The sequence below is a fragment of the Gobio gobio genome (assembly GCF_949357685.1).
Source record: "Gobio gobio genome assembly, chromosome: 6".
NCBI lineage: Eukaryota > Metazoa > Chordata > Actinopteri > Cypriniformes > Gobionidae > Gobio > Gobio gobio.
In genome coordinates this window covers 44,329,485-44,346,580 of record NC_137102.1, presented here as the reverse complement: position 1 = coordinate 44,346,580, position 17,096 = coordinate 44,329,485, and the positions used below count along the sequence as shown (strand labels likewise).

General features: G+C 38.4%; 1 protein-coding gene across 1 annotated transcript in view; it reads right to left on the bottom strand.

The window, feature by feature from the left end:
* The window catches only part of epha4b (eph receptor A4b), a 170,473-nt gene that overhangs the window by 46,698 nt on the left and 106,679 nt on the right, over window positions 1-17,096 (bottom strand). Inside the window, exon 8 of the mRNA XM_079818802.1 lies at window positions 13,697-13,805. Coding sequence (XP_079674928.1) covers window positions 13,697-13,805 — 109 coding nt within the window. The remainder of the gene's footprint in view (window positions 1-13,696; window positions 13,806-17,096) is intronic.

The window sequence follows — 17,096 nt, the reverse complement described above, 5'->3', positions numbered from 1 at the left end:
AAATGTCTACAGCTAATTCATGCAGCTACGCTTGAATTCTGAAAAGGTTTCAGCATTTTTGGGCATTTTTCTATGGGCGGCTCTATTCAAAAATACTCCTTGGAACACTCTTAAAAATATTAATTTGAAAAGAAACTTTTTCAGCCTGAGAGAATTTTTATTCTTAAATGACGGTTTCAAAAGGAGGTTTTCACAGCAGTGCCACAGAAGAACATACAGTTCTGGCATTTTAAATAGTTAACCCAAAATTAAAATGCTGTCATGATTTCAGAAACACGACCCCTGTAGTCTAATTTGAATTATACAATAACGTTTCAGACGTTTCAAAGGGTTAGTCACCCAAAAATGAAAATTATCCCATAATTTACTTAACCCTCAAGCCATAGGTGTATATGACTTTCTTCTTTCAGCCAAACACAATCAGAGTTATATTAAATATCTTCCAGGGTTGATAATGGGAGGGAATGGTGCCATTTTTTTGAAGCCCAAAAAAGAATATACATTCATCATAAAAGTAATCCTCACAGCTCCAGGGGGTTAATAAAGGTCTTCTGAAGTGAAGCGGTGCGTTTTTTGAGAAATATATTTATATGTTTTACTTTATAAACTATATTCACTGGCTTCCGTACGCAAGTTAAGTTCCGGCGGTAAAGTGAACTCTGACCTGCCGCATAATGTTTTGACGAATGTGGAAGCGCAGAGGACAGAGCAAAACAAAACACTGATCATGAATTATGGGCATTTCAGACAGAAGGCGACAATGGAAACGCTACACACCGTTGGTAAGAGTTGGTAAAAGTTCAAAATAGTTCAACTTTCACCACTGGGCTTTGTGACGATTACCTGCGCGGCCAATAGAAACGGGGCATCCAAATAAGCGCAGAAAGCAAAATGGATGAACAGCTAATACTGTGTGTCGAAATTTCCAGAGCTTTATAATATATAATATAAGTTTGCTTCCCCCTAGAGCCGAAAGTACAACTGGAACCGGTCGCTGTGGAAATGGAGCTCTTTCGCAAGCCTGAATTCCCCAAACTGAAAATGGACTAACCCAGCAATTGGGTTGTTTTAACCCAGTGGTTGGGTTGAATGTTTGCTTAAAACAATCCAATTGCTGGGTTAAAACAACCCAATTGCTGGGTTAGTGTCACAGACACGTCAGGTTCCACCCTCCACCAATCACAGCGCACTCCTTCCCCAGAGTACTGATCACCATCACCTGCACCTCATCACCACACTCATCACCAGCACTACAAGACTCACAACCACACAGCACTCCACGTCCGGTCTCGTTCGCATATACTTCAGGCTATGCTTACCTAAAGGACTCTACTACTGATACTTACCTGTCTCCAGCGTGTCTCCTTCCTTCCGTGTTCCTTGTCTGCTGTGTGGGTGTGTTCCTGTCCGTCCCTCAGTACTCCAGCGGTCTACAGTCTCCAACGATCTCCAGTCTCCAGCGACCTCCAGGCTCCAGCGTCCTTCCATCTACAAAACAAAAGACAGTATCTCTCTCTCTCGTATCACCTTCTAATCTACCAACAACCGGTTTACTCACCTGCTCCACAACACCTGCTCTACTGTGGTCTAATAAACTACCCTTACCTGTTAACATCTGTGTCTGCCTCCTGTGTACTTGTAACAGAAGACCGGACCATACCGAAGACCCAGTATGAGCCAACCGGATCCATTCCAGGAATTGGTAGATGCGCTTCGGCGTACATTTCCTCCACAACCCACTCCAGTTACTGTTCATTCACCTGCACCAGCGAACACTAACCCATCTGTCAACAACCCTCCTTCACTACCTCCGTATGCTAGTCCCATGGCCAAACCGGCGCCCTACTCAGGATCGGCGGAGAATTGCAGCGGCTTCCTGCTGCAATGCACACTGGTCCTGGAGATGCAGCCGCACTTGTACCCGAGCGACACTTCCAAGATCGCCTTCATTATCTCTCAGCTCAGCGGCAAAGCATTAATGTGGGCCGATTCCATCTGGTCACAACAGGGTGCGGTATTGCAGTATTGGGTGCGGCTGACCCAACGTCTCTGCCTGTATTGTGGTGAGCCTGGGCATGTCATAGCTGCATGCCCCACACGACCTCCGCGACCCATGGTGAGTGCCATTATTCCTGCTGATCATAAAATGAAACCACTCACCACTGTCGTCACCCTTACTGCCGCTAATGTCTCCCTTTCAGTGGTCGCGCTCCTCGACTCGGGGTCAGCCGGCAACTTCCTCTCTGGTGCCATCTGCCGCCAGTTACGCCTCAAGACCACTCCGTCTCCGACCACCTACAGGATCAGCTCAATAACCGGAAGACCCCTCAGTCGCAAGCACGTCCATACCGTGGCTGGACCAGTCACTCTCCAAGTAGGGCTTTTACACCGGGAAGAGGCTCACATGCTGGTTCTGGAGGATTCGACTGCTGACGTGGTTCTGGGGCGCCCCTGGTTGGAGCAGCACAACCCTACCATCTCCTGGAAGACGGGCGAAATCCTGAAGTGGGGCGACACTTGCTTCTCTCAATGTCTAACTGAACTTCCTCTTCCATCCTCATGATCTGACCTGATCTGACTCTCTGTGCCACATCCATCGAAAGTCCAGTTGAACAACGCTCTGTCGATGTCCCCAAGTGTTACGCCCCCTTCAGCGATGTCTTCTGCCCGCAACGGGCTTCCAAGCTGCCTCCACACCGGCCATGGGACTGTGCCATCGACCTGCTTCCGGGTGAACCAGTACCAAGGGGTAAGATATACCCACTATCCATCCCGGAGGAGAAGGCCATGGAGGAATACATCCAGGAAGCCCTCGCCCAAGGTTACATCAGGCCGTCTACTTCCCCTGCTGCATCCAGCTTCTTCTTTGTGGCAAAAAAGGACGGAGGCTTGCGGCCATGCATCGATTATCGTTCCCTCAACAAAATCACTGTTAAGTTCCGGCATCCCCTTCCTCTCGTCCCAGCAGCCCTCGAACATCTCCGTGGTGCCACTGTGTTCACCAAGTTGGACCTCCGCAGCGCGTACAATCTCATCCGGATACGTGAGGGGGACGAGTGGAAGACTGCCTTTATTACCCCTACTGGACACTATGAATACCTCGTCATGCCGTATGGATTGGTAAACGCCCCCTCCGTATTCCAGGATTTCATCCATGAGGTGGTCCGGGAGTTTCTCCATCGATTCGTCCTAGCGACATCCTCATCTACTCCCGGAGCCAGGCCGAACATCGCCAACACGTTGCGGAGGTCCTCAACCGTCTACGTCAGTTCCATCTGTTCCTCAAGGCCGAAAAGTGTTCTTTCTACCAAGCAAACGTTTCCTTCCTGGGATACCACATAGATCACAGTGGCATCCGGATGGACGAGAGGAAGGTGGAGTCCATCACAACTCACAACTCTAGGGGAGTAGGAAAATGAGCCTATTTTTAAAAAGTGTTGTGCTCCTTTAACCCCCTGTGGATTACTTTAATGATGGATGGATATGCTTTTTTGTTCTTCAAAAAAAAAGGCACCATTCACTCCCTTTATAAAGCTTGGAAGAGCCAGGGTATTTTTTACTATAACTCCAATTGTGGCTGAAAGAAGAAAGTCATATACACCTAGGATGGCTTGAGGGTGAGTAAACCATGCGATACTTTTCATTTTTGGGTGAACTAACCCTTTAACACTTGACATTGTCTGAAACGTAAACACGTCACAATACAGATTCTTTGATGGTTCTTTGCAGCACCTTAGGTTCAACTCTTCTTATGAAGCATACATTTTCACTGTATTAAGTTACATGGGATATATAGCACTTTAGAGATTCAAAACGTCCTTGATGGGATATTATAGGTTCTTGAAATCTGCATTTTAGGTTCTGTGTTGCGTAAAAAGTTGGCTTTCTTCCTAAACAAAGGACATTTCATTTTTCAAGAATGTTTCATTTTACTCAAACAATGGAAGTCAATGGGTCCAGTGTTGCTTTGAAACAAAAAAAGAGGACATTTTTCAAAATCTCTTCTTTTGTGTCTAACAGAAGAAAGAAATACAGGTTTGGAACGACACGAGGGAATAATGGGTGAATATGTTGATCTAAAGAAACTACAATTTCACATCAATAACCTTCTTTTTCTAATCTTTAAAGATCTATACAGCCCATATAACTGAAATGTACCGAGAAAAACTATGTTTTAAAAGAAGAGTTGAAGCTAAGGTACTGCAAATAACACTAAAGAACTGTTATTTTGAAGATTGCTGCATTATAAGTTGCATTTATATGTTGTCAACATTTGACGGCGTCTAAAACACTTTCGCTATAATTCATATTAGACGGCAGTGGCCGTGTTTGAAGTTAGAATCAAAGTAAACGACTTTGAAGGGCCTCTATTACCAATGAACAAAAAAGAAAATTACGTGAATGATCTCGTCAACATTCGGTAATGAAGAAATTCAACAAATGACAGCACTTTGTTCTGAATCCTTTGTTCACTACTGTCACACCAATAAAGAGAAAGGGAGAGAAACACGGATCGGATTTGTTTCTGGGCTTTATATCTATGCCACATGCAATGCAGAACAAAAGAGAATTTACATCTACACTACACAGTGTCAAATGAGTCTCAGAAATTGACAATGAAGCTGAAAGATGCACAGAGAGGCTCTGCAATGCTCCATATTTTTGGTGAGGGAGCGTTTTGGCCCGCAGTGGCCATCAGAAGGCTGATTAGCATAAACGACAGGCTTTTTTCAAAGATCAGGCGATTTCTAATCATTCGGTGTGTTTGCCACAGTGCTAATAAGATGGAGACGGACAGAGAAATGCCTCCCTAATGCTTTCATCACGCGGAGTGGCTCTTCAGATTAATGGCAATCGGCAACACCCACGGCTCCAGCTCACAGGAGCCGTCGGTGCTGCACCATGCGGTCATTACATTATCACGCAATAACAGATAGCCCGAATGGATGTGAAACAAAATGCTCGTCCCTTGTCTCTTGATCCCTCATTTCTTTAAGCTACTTGCTCTTGGCTCCTTTCTCTGCTGAAGGAGACCTGGCAGACCTCCAAGGCCTGCGCTTGCTGTTTTAAAAAAAGATTTACTCCAGCCAAAGTCATTATTAGTGAAGTGAAGAGATTAAATGGAGATATGTGCTAAATTCCAGGATGTGTTTCTGATAGGTGTGGAGCAACATCTCATTTGTGAGCGATTCATTACGGTAATTGAGAATGCAGGATAGAAAATTAAGGTGATAATGATCCTGTTTTTGAGAGCCGCTTTTTATTAGTTTGATTCAGTACAGCAGTCAGAATCCAATTAATTAAGGAGTCTGACCTCTGACATGATTACTAGTGTCGCCCTAATCACGGCAGGGGCCGTGAACATAATAAAACTCTCATTTGCTAATCGGCCCAGAGAAAATGAAAGGGCATCAAGTGTATGCCTTTGTTTTTTGTGAAAAACGATGGTCTAAATGAGACTAAACGTGACAGCAAGTTCATTTTGGTTGACTTTTAATTGAAAATTATTCATTTATGTTAAGCAATCTTAATTCTTAAAAAAATACACATTAATAATAATAATAATAATAATATTAATAATAATAATAACTATTATTATTAGTAGTAGTAGTAGTGTATTTCTAATGTTATAACCACACCGACTTTCTTTAAAACAAGTATTAAAAGCACAAATAATAATAATAATAATAATAATAATAATAATAATAATAATAATAATAATAATAATAATAATAATAATAATAATAATAATAACAATAATAATAATAATAACAACATGTCGAATGTCCTAAACTAAACCTGACTTTCTTTTTTAAAAAAATAGATAAAAGCACTATATAAAACATAAAACATAATAATAATAATAATAATAATAATAATAATAATAATAATAATAATAATAATAATAATAATAATAATAATAATAATAATAATAATAAATACCACAACTACTTTAAATAATAACAATAATAATAATGAAAACAACAACAACAACAACAACAACAACAACAACAACAATAATAAATATAGCTGCAAGCAGCAATACCAGGGCCAAGCGCAAAGAAGAAGACAAGAAATGTCCTAAACTAAACACAACTTTCTTTTGAAAAAAATAAAAATAAAATAGATAAAAGCACTATATAAAACTGAATAATAATAATAATAATAATAATAATTTTGAATGTTATAACCTACATACATTTCTTTAAAAAGTATTATTAAAAGTACAAAAAATAATAATATTAATAATAATAATAATCAGAATAATAATAATAATAATAATAATAATAATAATAATAATAATCAGAATAATAATAATCAGAATACATTTTTTTTTTTATGTCCTAAACTAAATGTGACTTTCGTTTGAAAAAAAAGAACCTAAAATATATGAAAGCACTATATAAATCCAAATAATAATTAATCACCACTGGCTCTGAAAACCAATCATAACCATTTCTAACGCTAAAACCTTCGAATGCTATAACTTTTTGTTGGTCTAGCAAAGTACTATACAGCACTTGGAAATGTACACTCTTTTCCTCCAAGACTTAAAGCTCCAGCCACACAAACAGGCCTGTCACCTCTTTCCCAGTAAAAGGTTTAAGATTCCCTTCCTGTATAATTGTGCTTGACAGGCAGCAGCTTGCTTTGCTTTCATTATCTCAGTGTTTACTTCTCTTTTATGCTGACTGCGCGATATTTCAGTCGCTACTCAAATCGCACCGCTCAAAATGAACTGAGCTATAGTGCCGTCCATCCTATAGAAACAATTATAGGGCCGACGCTGCTGCCAAAGAGTGCTTTTACACACAGCGAGTATATTGCGGTGAGAGGCCAGTCCATCACGTTAAGAGGATGGGAGAACCATTACACCTCTGGATGAACGTGAGAAGTATGTGTGTGTATGTGTTCGCACATGTGTGTGTAAATGAGAATGCATCGAGAAGGCTCCAGCTTTTAAAATGGGACCGCTCTTCAGTTTATAAGCAGTTTTGGCTCTAAAACATCATTATGTCTGTTGTGCTACAATTGCAGGCGCAGAGAGGCGCTTTGGTGAGTCTGTTAGCGGCACAGATGCATTTGTACCGGGGTAGAAAAACAAAAAGCCAAACATTTATTACATTGGTGCCATTTGGCCAATCAAAGATGTCACTTCGATGTTGCTATATGCGAGCACACTAGAGGTAAAACCGAACATTTTATGCAGAAGTCCATTATGAACATGGCAGCGTAACAACCTGTTCAACAGATAATAGGAGGAAGAAAATTATCGAAAACATGTTTGAGAGCATAAAGTGCTCTCAGCTTTAGGTTCTTGGGAGAAACGTTCTACTCGCATGAGAGTGGCTGAGTGTATGAAGCACACTTTCCTGTCATCATTAAGTTTTAAGAATAACCCAAGGCGTTTAGCAGATGCTTCGAAGATAACATATCATTGACAAAGAGCTTCTTCTCTCTGATTAGATCGGCTTGAAAATCTTCCTGTGCACTTCATCTTTTATTACACAGACAAATACATCTGTGCCACACTTGCATCATCAAGGAATTAAGAGAAAGATCTCTTGTAGAATCTCAATTTCACCTTGATATGATGATAAGCAGACTGTATCTGACAAAAGAGTCAAAACACATTTTTTAAGGAGGAGCAGGCACTTTATTTGTATAAAAAATTAATGGGAAAAAATCAAGATGCTCAATATGGCTGCTTTAGAAATTAAAATCCCAATTTGTTTTCTCTAGAACGGACATGCACAATTAACTGGAAGTGCAAATATAGTTTTTAGCAGCATCATGCAAAGTTTTACAGTTACTGAACCCCTTGTAGCAATGCTTTATTTGAGGTAAATCATGATTAATTTATTCCAAAAGTGTCTAAGAAGCAGGATCTACTGAGTAATGAACAATATTCAGATGTTCCATATTCTTTGTAGGCCAATAACATTTATTATATGATTTGAAACATTTAAACAGTTCACCATAATAGAGCCATTCAGATAATTCATTTATTCAATATTAAAAAAAATACTAGCTATTGATATTTATTCAAAAAAATAATGTGCGTGCTTGATTTGCGTGCAGCAGAAAATATTAAAAATGTAATTAAAAAGACAAATATTGGCATGTGTGGCGTGCACGCCAAATAATTAGACGCTCCACTGAGGATACAGCTTAAAAGAGATAATCCTAAAGGATAGAGCGAGTTAGACGTGGGAGTAAAATAGATTTTCCAACTTTCTCATAAAACAAAAATAATTGTCTGGCAATGATGAGAGCAGCAGTGATGTTCGATAAGTCCAAGAGCTAAATTTGCAGGAGTTTCCCAGCCGTTAGCACCCACCTGCTGTGTTTTAATAGCTTTTTAGGGAAACAGAGCTAAAAAAATAATAAATTGTACGAATTTGATGACTGAACACCATCTGTCTGCTGTACCACATGCCAGTTTTTCCTGTTGTCCATATATAAGACCATCAATATTCTGTATTCTTTCGGCCAATGCAAGTCCCTTGTGCACTGAACAAGCAAATTAAAATAGCATTCTTTATTTATTTACTTATTTTGATCCCAGTTACTACTTTATTCACACAAAAATGTAAAGAGACTGGAGAGAAGAGAAAATAATCGCTTTTGTACTAATGGCTCCAACTAAAACTTTATTTCTATTTGACTGTATGGCCGATTAGAAACATGCATTTTTATGGTATGCTAATGTTTTCATTCAAGTAGGGGAATGACGCTAATTTGCTGTATTTCAAACAATTATAATAAAGCATAAATCCCAGCCTCAGACTTTCTTGTAGGCTGCAACTAATGTGCAAGTATTATAGCGGTGGAGCAGGCAATGCTGATGTTAAAATCTCTAAATTATGCATTATCCCTGTGAGCCAGGTGAAATCATCAACGGTAGAAAAATATGCTAACGGTGCTGTAGCCGTAGCAAAATACTGCTCATGTTCTTACGGACAGAAAAAGAGAAAGAGTCAGAGAGAGAAGAAGAGTATGGGGAATAGAGATAGAAAACACTAAGGTAATACAGATGAATCCTGAACGTCTAATCAACCACTCTGTTACGGTTTGTTCGCTCATTTGTTTGTTAGTTAATTAATGTTCGTTCATTGGTTCGGTCATTCTTTCTTTCTTTGCAATGTGATTCGTACAAAAAAGATGGATGTTGGCAGCTATAAAAGCCAAATGGTAAGAGGAAACAAAATGTACTCGATAGGTCAAGTGGGATTTGCATAGAGCAAGACATGAGTTGTGGAAAGGTGATTATGTTGTTTGATATCTCGCCTTGAAATCATGAGCAGCATGAATTGAAACTATTCTCAGTGTTTGAAAGTAAGCCAATGGTTCTCCTCAATGACATACAGCTGGCCTGCAGGGGTTACTGAGACCTCTCAGATTTCTCTCTAAAGAACAGTACGGTTTGCATAATCTTTCTATAGCATGTCAGAGAGTTGTGTTAGAGTGGAGACTTACGCCTGAGGCCTGTTGCCAAAGAAATAATCTTCTAGCAAACCTGCACAGTGGAATAATAAGAGAAAAAAACATTTGGCATCAACAAATTTGTGGGAAGGACTGAGTATCTGCAATATGCTACAGCAGAGCGAGTCTAGCTTTTTTTAACTACGTTTACATGTGCACCAATAATGCGATTATATCTAATAACCAGAGTACGGTCTTAATCGCAGTAAGATGTTTACATGACATGAGCAGAACTCATCACTCCAGTTTACATGCAATTTTCTTTATTCTGATTATTCGCGAATAAGTATGGTTATACCACACTCAGATAGGCATACAGTATTCATGTTAACGGCCATTGTTTTAATCTACTCACATCAAATTCAAAATACGCTGTTATGGATGTACTGGATATTATTTGGCCCTGTGACGAACATCGCAATGCCGGGTTTGCCTACCGTCGCGTTCTTTGCACCGTCTGGATGAAGATACGGAGCAGAGACTGTGCAGCGAGTTGTGTTCGCGAGTTGAGTTTAGCGATTTTGAGAAGAGAAAACTTCAGAATAACGTCATGGAGTTCATTCATGAAGTTGTGTAAAGAACACTCAGCATCCGTGTACGTCCGCGCACATGCACACTTTGGTCAGAACGGTAATAATGCGATTAAGGTGATTAAGATTAATCTCAATATTGTCAAAATCCCATTATAATTGCATTATGAGGGTGCTTGTAAACGCACCGATATTACTACAGTATGTCTAAATGACTTGTTCTCTAAGGCCCGGTTTCACAGACAGGGCTTATACTAAGATAGGATTAAGTCTGAGTTCAATTAGGACAAGCTTTTATAAACATGCCCGAGAAAAAATCATTACTGATGTGCATTTTGAGACAAAACAATGCCACTGAATTTATGTCAATGCATTTTAGTATGGGACTAACCCTGAGAGACCTAGAACATTTTTGGGGTGCCTGACTTGTCTCTACTTTTCTTTGTTTTTCTCACCCATTCTAGCAGTTAGCATCAAGTGCCATATATCATTTTAAACAGTTTCCATATAGCTCATTTGAAGTCCCAATTTTACATTTATTTAGTCTGAGAATGGATTCAATAAACAGAATTTTAAGAAAAAAATGGCAGCAAAAATTTGCTGTTTTAACTGTGAACTCAAACAGAACTTCATGAAGTTTGGATTTTTTTTTTCCTTTAGAAAGTTAGACTTGGTCGTTTTAGACTTCCAGATTAAATGTTGTCTACATGTAACAATCCCTCAGCAAGTTATAGCCATTTATTATGATATTATTCTAGGCGTTTTTGAGTGAAAACGGGTGTATTTTATTTACTGACTATGTAGATGTGTCCAAAAAAGTTCAGGGAGTAAAGAAAATAGAACAATTGTTATACAATAACAGAACACTTCAGCAAACATTTTTCTTCAGAGAAATATATTATCATTTGAACATGAACAACAAATGCAAACAATGTAATAAGTTGTGACAACAAACCGTGCAATAAAATATACTGAGTGTAAATGAACAAATGATGCAAATAATCTTCTCAAATACAAATTGAGGAAAATATACTAAGTGAAAATCATGTAAAACACAAACTAAATGCAAATAGAGAAATATACTGACTTTTGTCTGCTGTGCTGCGAGAGAGTGCTCTGCATGCATTTATTTCGGTTTATTGTTGTCACAGTGTGTTTTGGATTTGTTTCAAGTTCTTAGTTTATCATGTTCACTGTCATGTTTTCCTGGTTTGTCATGTGATTCCCTTTCCCTTATGTGATCCTGCCATGTGCTCTCTTGTCATGTGTTCTGTTGTCATGTTCTCATTGGTTCATTGTTTAATCATTGTTCACAGGTGTCCCTTGTCTAGTCATTAGTCCTTGTGTATTTAAGCCCTCATGTTTGCCATGGGTCCTTGTCTAGTGTTGAATTATGTTGTAACCTGTTGTTGGTGAGTGTTCATGAGTCAAGTCTGTTCATGAGTCAAGTCTGTTCATGAGTCAAGTCTGTTCATGAGTCAAGTCTGTTCATGAGTCAAGTCTGTTCATGTCAAGTCAAGTCAAGTCAACTTTATTTATATAGCGCTTTTAACAATGTAGATTGTTTCAAAGCAGCTTTACAGTGTTAAACAGGGAAATAATGCAGCATAATTTTATTCAGCTGTATAGCCATTCTGGAAAAAACGCTGATGTCATCAGTTCATTTCAATTATCATACAGTGACAGTGTGGGCTTTAGATCAATAATTCGATCAGTAATTTAGTTTAAATGGTTAATTTAGTTTATTAATTAGATTTATTTCGATGTTTAGTTGAAAAATTAAGTGAACAGAGTCAAGTCATGAGTCAAGTCATGTCTGTTCATGAGTCAAGTCTGTTCATGAGTCAAGTCTTAGTTTGTTTTTGCCAAGTCTTTGTTTTATGGTTTGGATCATTTTGAATAAACTACACTTGGGTTCTGCACACTTGCCTCCAGTGGACTAAGTGCAATTGTCATGGACGCAAATACGACCACTTTCACGTTGTGTTTTTTTTTTCTTCTTTTTTTAGAGAAAACATGTGATTGGTGGTCCAAAAGAGTTGAGTTGATGACAGTTTCAATGAATCTGGGCACGGCGGGGTGGGACTAATGATCAACACTCGTTTCTGTTTGGCTCAGGGGAACAACCCACACACGCTTCCTTGACGAATCAGTGCTGCAGATTTTGATGACGCATCCACGTTCACTACGGAGCCTCTGAATGATAAATTGCGAGAAATTTGATCCTTCTGAAAAGCTGAGATTCTCCTCATTTTACAGCATACAGATTGGATTAGCAGTTTAAAAGTTATTACACATTTTAGAACAATAGTTATTTTTAGCCAGGCGGCTGTCTCTGTCTTTAAGGGTTAAGCCTTGTCTGTAAAACTGGGGGTAATTTTTCTTATGTAAGCTCTGTTTAGTTAGGCTGGCCTATGGTCATGTCTACCAGTCAAGTTGAGCTATGTTTACCTTGACAAATTGACAAAACAAAGCCTACGGATAAGCACTGACAGGAACATTGCTCAAAGCAGACAATTTGATATCTGACAGTAATTGTCCTGAAATGTATTGTTCAAGGCGCTGAATTTCTTACAGTGCTTCAAAATGAGAGGAATTTAGAGCAACGTCTCTAAAACAGTACACAAAAGACAACAAAACTGTCGGCACGCTAAACTCTTCTCAGAGAAGTTGTCTTGTAATTGGAAAAAAAAAACCATGAGACTATAGTCGTCTTCACTAATTTACCATCCTTCTCCTTTTCTGTCCACCACCACCTTGGTCTTCCTCTTCTACAGTATGTGTCCTTCATGTGTCTTCTTGGAGTTCACAGTCTTGAACTTGCACTCAACTTGCTGTTTCTTTATCTGAGGAGCACCAATCGACACCGTAAATGCATTCTGTTTTTCCAGCTTTCACTCCAGACTGAGGCATGAGATCAAATGCATAATGCATGAAGCTGCTCTGGCTTGTGGGTAGAACCTGGCGAGAACCGCTCCAGTACACCACTTCCTCTGCCCTACTACAAGGTCTGGCATATTCCAGTCTTACATATTTATTGTTTTGGTTTATAGTTGAGTGGTTTGAGATTAATTATTTGTTCCACAGGAATCCATTATGTGCATTTCTACATGCTCTCAGCAGGCAAACATGGGTCTTTTCTAGTCAATACTGAATAGGGCACTCAGCATGATAGGCAATCACCTCAGATCAATACTAATGTTTTTAGAGACTTCGGGCGAGCTTTGTTCGAGAAAGAAACCGCTATTTAATTCAGTCAGAGTATATTTATTATCAGCATTAATTTATAGGCTCAGTACGTCTCATCCAACTGACTGCACCGTCTTTTCCGCTTCAGCTATTGTTTGAATAGCAGAGATGCTGTGCAAAATGTCTCCTCAGACTTCAATTTCAAACGCTTTGGTTTTTAGGAGCCTATAAGACACACCTCACCGAGTGCCTGTTCTAGCTCTTTTAAAAGCTTTGCCATGGAAGAATCCACACTTCATTTTCTAATTCAAGGTTCAATTTCTTGTAAAATCGCCATTTGACAGCAGCTCTCAGATCTAACGAACAGAAGCATTTTATTTTGCTCTGTAATATCAGCCCTCGAGACCAGGACTTCTTCCTCAAAGGCGGTTCAGAAGGACAGAACGACTCAAGCAAAGGTCAGATGATGTTAAAAGGAAGTCCGTTCTTACCGTCCGCTCACTACAAAACACGCCACCAGGAAGATAAGGAGCACAATGCCACCGGCTATGGACACAGCAAGGATTGTGGACTGGTTAGGGTCCCCAATGGCCAGCATATCTGAAGAGGGAGAAAGAGAAGAAGAGACACGTTTGTGTCAATGTTAACCCTCATGTTCTGCTGAGATTGATTCTATTTTTGAGAGCACAATGAGTTCCTCTGGCCTAATCAAAACCCACAAGAAAGCTACTCGGGCATGTGATCAGCTAAGGAAAAAAATTATTTTATTATTACAATACTGTAACTTTAACCTGCTGTTTTTACCACAGGTTTGTTTTAACTAGGCTTGTATTTAAAAGTTGACTTTTTGCAGTATTGTGATGTTGGTTGTAAAAATCTTATAACAAGTAATGTAACATATTTCATGGAGAACCTTTGAACATATCATCATCAAGTATGTGGTCTCTTACACCTCAAAGAGGGTTACATATTTAGCTTTGCTTTTCTTCCCTTCAAAAAACAAAACCAAAAAAACATAACCAGCTGCATTTGGCCACTAAATATGTAGGTGAAGACGGGAGTCAATTTTCTAATTTACGCATGGCATCCAAATAGGTATGTTAACAGAGGGAATAACAGGCCCGGTTTGAAAGTTTCACGGCGAGTATATGGATTTTATGCTGCCGCAATCGACTCATTACTCAAAACAAATACATAATTTATCAAGCCCGGCAACGCATGAGTAACCACCTCTTTCAGGAAAATGAATATCTCCAGCAACAGGAATTGATTTAGAATTCCACTCAACTTCATTCAACAATCTCTGTTATGCACCACATACAGAAAGAGATCGCAACTCACTGAGACAGGAACAGATGCACGAAATCAGCTAAGCAATATGCTAAATATGAATTTCTCACAGCTATATGATCGTACCAAGATTTTTATATTTTGACAGGGACAGTGGGAGACATGACAGGAAAGGACATAGAGAACAGAAAGGAAAGGATGTGGAGAACAGAAGGAACAGGATTAGTAGAAGTGGAAAGCAGGATTCAAGTCACACGCAGGTGTGTATATATATATATATATATATATATATATATATATATATATATATATATATATATATATATATATATATATATATATATATATATATATATATACTGTATATATTAGTTTTGGGCCGTTATCGGCGTTAACGTGCTGCGTTAACGTGAGACTCTTATCGGGCGATTAAAAAAATAGTTTTTCTATTTATTTCTATTCGTTAATCTATTCTCAAAGTTGGGTTGGGAGCTGGGTCTATACTACTAATCTGTGTGTATTCAAATATACATAATAATTATACATAGTACACATCACACATATATAATGTAAACACAAACTTTTATTTTGGATGCGATTTTGATTTATATTGAAAACTAGAAAAACTGGAAACCTTTACAACCAAACTGCATTAAACATGAAAATGCCACCAGATATTAATAATGCTGTTATTATTAATTTAGCCTATTCATTTAACCTATTACAAATATTACAATTATAGAACTCTGTAATAATTACAAGAAAACCAAAACTAAAAATTAATTAAAAAAAAAAAAAAAAGAATCAAACTATAATAACCTTTCTAGCTTCTAGCTAATGGTTCCATAAAGGGATTTTAGGGGAAAATGTTTCTACATTATCAGACTCAATGCATATACTGCTTACAGTACTGTGTGTTCTGCTCTGATGTGTATCGTATGAACTAATGCTCACGGCGTAAGCGGTTTATGAATGTCACCGTGAGCCGAAGGCTTAAGCATTTCTTATATAATTAAAAGAGCAATTATACTGGACTCTGTTAACTTTCAGCTTGGCAGATCAGGTCGGCTGAGCTCTGTGATATGCTTCCAGAGACACTCGCTGGGCCGTAACGTGCTTTAAATGAGGCGCATATACCACAAGGTCTCTGTGTTTACCGTATGCCCCAGAGCCTTTTAAAATGTGCCACCATTCTTTGATCTCCATCAAAGAGACACAGGTCAGCTCAACACAGCTTCGTTTGTCCTCATGAGACACGGGCGACACACACATGCTCACCTCCCAGGGAGCATAAGCAGGAGGTTTGGTAAATAAGTCACACACCAGTTCACCATATTAAACCCAGAGAAGTGCCCTGAAAACCCAGCATCTGCTCAACAATGGAAAGAGTATATTAAAGACACTGGTGTATGGGTGTGGGATGCCGTTATGAGTTTTCTACATTGGAAATTATGTTTTTGAGCACCAAATCAGCACCAAGGATCAACACTGAAAACTGGATTAGCGGCTGCTGAAAATTCAGCTTTGCCAATACAGGAATAAATAACTTTTTATACAAATATATTAGGGCTGCACGATATTGGAAAAAAACAACTGACATTGCAATATTTTGTTTTTCTGTGATGTATATTGCAATATGAAAATAATTTCACCCGATGACTTGAGTAGCTCTATTTGGAAATAATGAATTATTTTAGAATAATTGAGGTGATTTTGTAAATAATAATGAAGTAAAATAATAAACAAATTACAAGCATTTATAAATACAATAGAACAAAGATACAAATGAAATAAACAGTGCTTTATGTCTAACAGTATTCAGACAGAAATTCAATAATCAAATCTAAAATAACACTGCATAGTCTTCACTGTTTAAAGTAAATATTAATATTTCTTAAAGCTACAAAAGTGATTTTCTCTTTGTATTGTGTTGTTTAAATAGCATTAATGACATGAAAAGCAGCAGGGATATGAGGCTGCTGTCAGTTTAAGACTGAATGCACGGATCCAATAAAATGATACGCATCTGTTTTCTTTCTCAATTATTGACATTCACGTAATCTATAAGCAACTGTGTTTACGAGGATACTAACAGAGACAAGAATTTTGACATTATTTTGCATGTATGTGTCCATATAAGCACAAATAGAGGCGGAAGAGAACGGAATTCAGTTGTAAACAGAAAACAGCGCACAAGTTTCTGATTGTTCCTGAATGTTTAACCCTTAAATGACTGTTTCGCCAATCATTCTTACATAATTTCCCAGTACATTCAGCATCTGGCTCATATTCGCTATCTCAAACACATTCTCAAAACGGTAATTTTCAACATTCAAAATCAATATTTTGATCACTGACAGCTTCTTCACCAGATCCACCATCAAGTGACAGTGACACTCATATTTGATTGCGTCAGTTCTTGCTGTGCAGTAAATCACTGAGCAATTTCAAGTTTTGCAGATTATACTTATTATTGTTTCGTTTTAAGTCTGTTGTAACTGAGTGAAACGTCACTTCGTCATTGTGTATCAGACATTGCCACCTTCTGGAATAAAGGTGAATTGCACCTATTCCATCATTAAAGATTCAATTATTATTGTG